The sequence below is a fragment of the Condylura cristata genome, unplaced genomic scaffold (genome assembly GCF_000260355.1).
Source record: "Condylura cristata isolate star-nosed mole 26May11 unplaced genomic scaffold, ConCri1.0 scaffold00006, whole genome shotgun sequence".
In the NCBI taxonomy this organism is placed as follows: Eukaryota; Metazoa; Chordata; class Mammalia; order Eulipotyphla; family Talpidae; genus Condylura; species Condylura cristata.
The window spans coordinates 1,313,141-1,316,430 of record NW_004567107.1 but is presented as its reverse complement, the minus strand read 5'-3'; the positions used below and the strand labels follow the sequence as shown (position 1 = coordinate 1,316,430).

The 3,290-nt window shown below is 72.6% G+C and overlaps 1 protein-coding gene across 1 annotated transcript in view; it reads right to left on the bottom strand.

Annotated features, from left to right (window-relative positions):
* Nucleotides 1-3,290, bottom strand: part of VAV2 (vav 2 guanine nucleotide exchange factor) — a 74,530-nt gene that overhangs the window by 10,718 nt on the left and 60,522 nt on the right. The window contains exons 10-14 of the mRNA XM_012721184.1: nt 2,579-2,733; nt 2,283-2,299; nt 1,928-1,949; nt 1,100-1,227; nt 176-250 (exon numbers count right to left, since the gene is read on the bottom strand). Of these exons, the coding sequence (XP_012576638.1) occupies nt 176-250; nt 1,100-1,227; nt 1,928-1,949; nt 2,283-2,299; nt 2,579-2,733 (397 nt within the window). The remainder of the gene's footprint in view (nt 1-175; nt 251-1,099; nt 1,228-1,927; nt 1,950-2,282; nt 2,300-2,578; nt 2,734-3,290) is intronic.

Here is a 3,290-nt window from a genome sequence, read left to right as displayed (position 1 = left end):
CCCGCCCCAGCAGTCCGTGGGCGTGGCTTGGGCAGGAGGCCCCGCCCCAGCAGTCTGTGGGCGGGGCTTGGGCAGGAGGCCCCGCCCAGCCCCAGAGCCTGAGGCTGCTCCGGTCTGGCCGGGACAGGGCTGGGAGGGGCCGGTCCCTAGACAGAGCCCCCGTGGGGGCACTCACCCGTCCGTCCACCGGGCAGGGCTTCACGGACGCGCTCGGGAAGTAGCCCGACTTCCTGGTCTGCACCAGCCGGCCCTGGAGGCAGAAAGAGCTCAGGGCCCGCGGGGCAGGGCGGGGGGCACCTGCTGCTCACCCCAGGACAGAGGCAAGACAGGGGCGTCACCTCCCCGCAGGCCTGCGGAGCGGGGCAGGGACCCCTGCTTCGTGGGTGAGGATGCCGAGCCCGGGCGCCCCTCTGGGGCTGCTGCTCTCCCCCGCAAGGGGCACCACACTGTCAGGGGCCCCCATGGCTGTCCCAGCCCACTCTCCAGGCAGCGTCACACTGGCCAAGGCGCCACCCCCAAGCCTACGGCCCGGCCACTTCCCGGAGTGGCGGGGCGGGAGCCAGCGGGCGGACACTGTAGGGGAGGCCCCTGTACCCCTCAACCTCCAGCACTGAAAGCCCTGTAGGGAGCACGCCGTGGGCCTGGCGGGGTGTCACCCGTGCTGCCCACGCAACCTCGCTGGCAGGAGGCTCCCTGCTGGCCACTCCCCGAGCCCCAGCGCTGGGCTGACCCCGAGGGCCGCGAGTCCCCATACTCAGCTGGCCGGTGGGCTCTGAGGGCCCGACCTCGCCACTGGACCGTAAGCTTCACGGCTCAGGCACTGGCCATGACGACGCAGCCTGTACCCCCGGCTGCGGCCCCAACCAGGAGTGGGGGGTCCTGGTGCACCCCCACCATGTGGAGCATGGGCCCACGGCCCGGCAGAGAGGTGGCACATGGGGTGCGGTCTCAGATGGGGCCCCAAGGAGTGTCTGCAGCGGGGCTGCGCTCCCACCATGTGAAAGCACCCAAAGGCAGGCTCGGACCCCGCGGCCACAGCCTTGAGTCCCTCGGGCCGACTGTCCACCCCCTCTCCTGGGGCCGACCCCGCCCCCTCCCCCTCCCACCACTGGGACTCGGGGCCTCCTCTCAGGAGCTCGATCACATCGCCAGTCTGCAAAGCCAGCACCGGCTTCCCGGGGGGGGCGGGGTTCCCGTGGTAATTCTGGACGGCCACCATCTTGGGACCTGCGGAGGCCGGGGCAGGGGTGACTCCTCTGGCCGGCTCCCTACCCGGCGCTGACCCCTGGGGGCTGGACGTGGCCACCGCCCTGCTGCAGACGCATCCGCGGGCCCCACCCCCAGCTGTCCCTCGGCTCTGTGTCCCTTGGCTCCCTGGGGGGCCACGGACAGAAGCGGCCTGCGACCCCGAGCCGGCCTGGACTTGGGGCTCCGACCGCCTTCCTGCCTGAGACGGACGGCGCAGCGGCCAGGCGGGGCCTCGCCTGGGAGGTGGGAGCGGGGCCAGCGGGACCAGGGACCGGCCCAAGCCATGGCTGACTGGGGCAGCCAGGGCTGAACGGGAGCTGGCCGGACCCCAGAGGCCTGCGGCCAGCCCAGGAGAGCCCAGCGGCTCCCAGCGGGCCCCGGCCACGCGGCTGTGGGCTCTGCCTCTGAGAGGCGCGGGCTTCACGCCGGCTGCCAGGGGGCTGCACCCTGCACCTGCCAGGCTCCTGTCACTCCTCCGGCCTGGGGGGGGGGCAGCGGCGACCGCGCGGCCCCGACGGCCTCTGCTCGGAGGTCTCTGGGCTGCAGCTCCGCGCCTGTCCGGGAGGACAGACGCTGCCCAAGGCCCGGACCGAGTCGCCGGGTGTCCGGCTCTGGGGTCGGGTGGCAGTGCCCAGAGGCTGCCCTGCAGGAGCGGGGGCCCCGGGCCCCGCAGACTCACCTGGGCCGGCTCCAGAGGCTTCCTGCGAGGGCGAGGACAGACGGTGATGAGGGACAGCAGCGCCCACGGCCAGACAGGCCCGGCAGGAGCGGGGAGGGAGGGCGCACACCGCGGGGTTGCTGACGCTCTCCCGCCAGACCCCGCGCCCGTTCCCTAGGCACCCCGCCTCCGCAGCTGGGGCACCCAGCCGCTCCCAGGGACCCACCCCCTCCAGGAAGACCCCGCCCCCCCCGCCTGTGCCTGGGTCTGTGGCCTCCCTCTGGGGCACACTGGGTGTGGGCCCGGTGCGCCACGCAGGCGGTGGGCGCACCCAGCTGAGGGGCGGTGGGCGCGAGTAAGCCGCCGGGGAACTCACCACGTCTGCGGGGGAGCCTGCAAGGGAAACACTGTGCGTGGGGGCGCCGGCCCCAGCTTGGCCCACGCCCCCCCCCACAAGCCTGCCCAGCCACGCGGCGGCAGCTTCTGACACGCCAGGCAGGCGCCTGGCTGAACAAACCCGTCCAGCACCCACCCTGAAGCCTGTCCACGTCTGTCACCCGCCACCGAAGCCTGTCCACGTCCAGCAACTGCCACCAAAGCCTGTCCACATCTGGCACCCTGAAGCCTGTCCACGTCCGGCACGCCACCCTGAAGCCTGTCCACGTCCGGCACCCCGCCCGCCCCGAAGCCTATCCACCTCCGTCACCCCGCCCCGAAGCCTGTCCACGTGCATCACTCCGCCCCGAAGCCTGTCCACGTCCAGCACCTTGCCCCAAAGCCTGTCCACGTGCATCACTCCGCCCCGAAGCCTGTCCATGTCCAGCACCCTGTCCCAAAGCCTGTCCACGTCCAGCACCCACCCCAAAGCCTCACCCCGCCCCGAAGCCTGTCCACCTCCGTCACCCTGCCCCGAAGCCTGTCCACGTCCAGCACCTCGCCCCAAAGCCTGTCCACGTCCAGCACCCCGCCCCAAAGCCTGTCCACGTCCAGCACCCCGCCCCAAAGTCTGCCCACCTCTGTCACCCCGCCCCGAAGCCTGTCCACCTCCGTCACCCCGCCCCAAAGCCTGTCCACGTCCGGCACCCCGCCCTGAAGCCTATCCACGTCCAGCACCCGCTGCCGATGCCTATGTGGCACTTCCACTGCTGATTCCACCCCGTGGCAATGGGCAGCGGGAGGCGGTGGCCACGGGGAGGGGCCTCTCATGGCCGATGACCGACACCTGCCTTGCAGGAGAGCAGGAGCATGGACACGCGTGCCCAGCGTCGCCCACCTTGCTTAGACACAGCTGCTGGTGACGCCCACGAGGCCCAGCCAGCTGCCGCCACACGGCCGCAACGCCCAGCGTGGCCGACGCCCGCATGGGGGCAGCTGCCCACCCAGC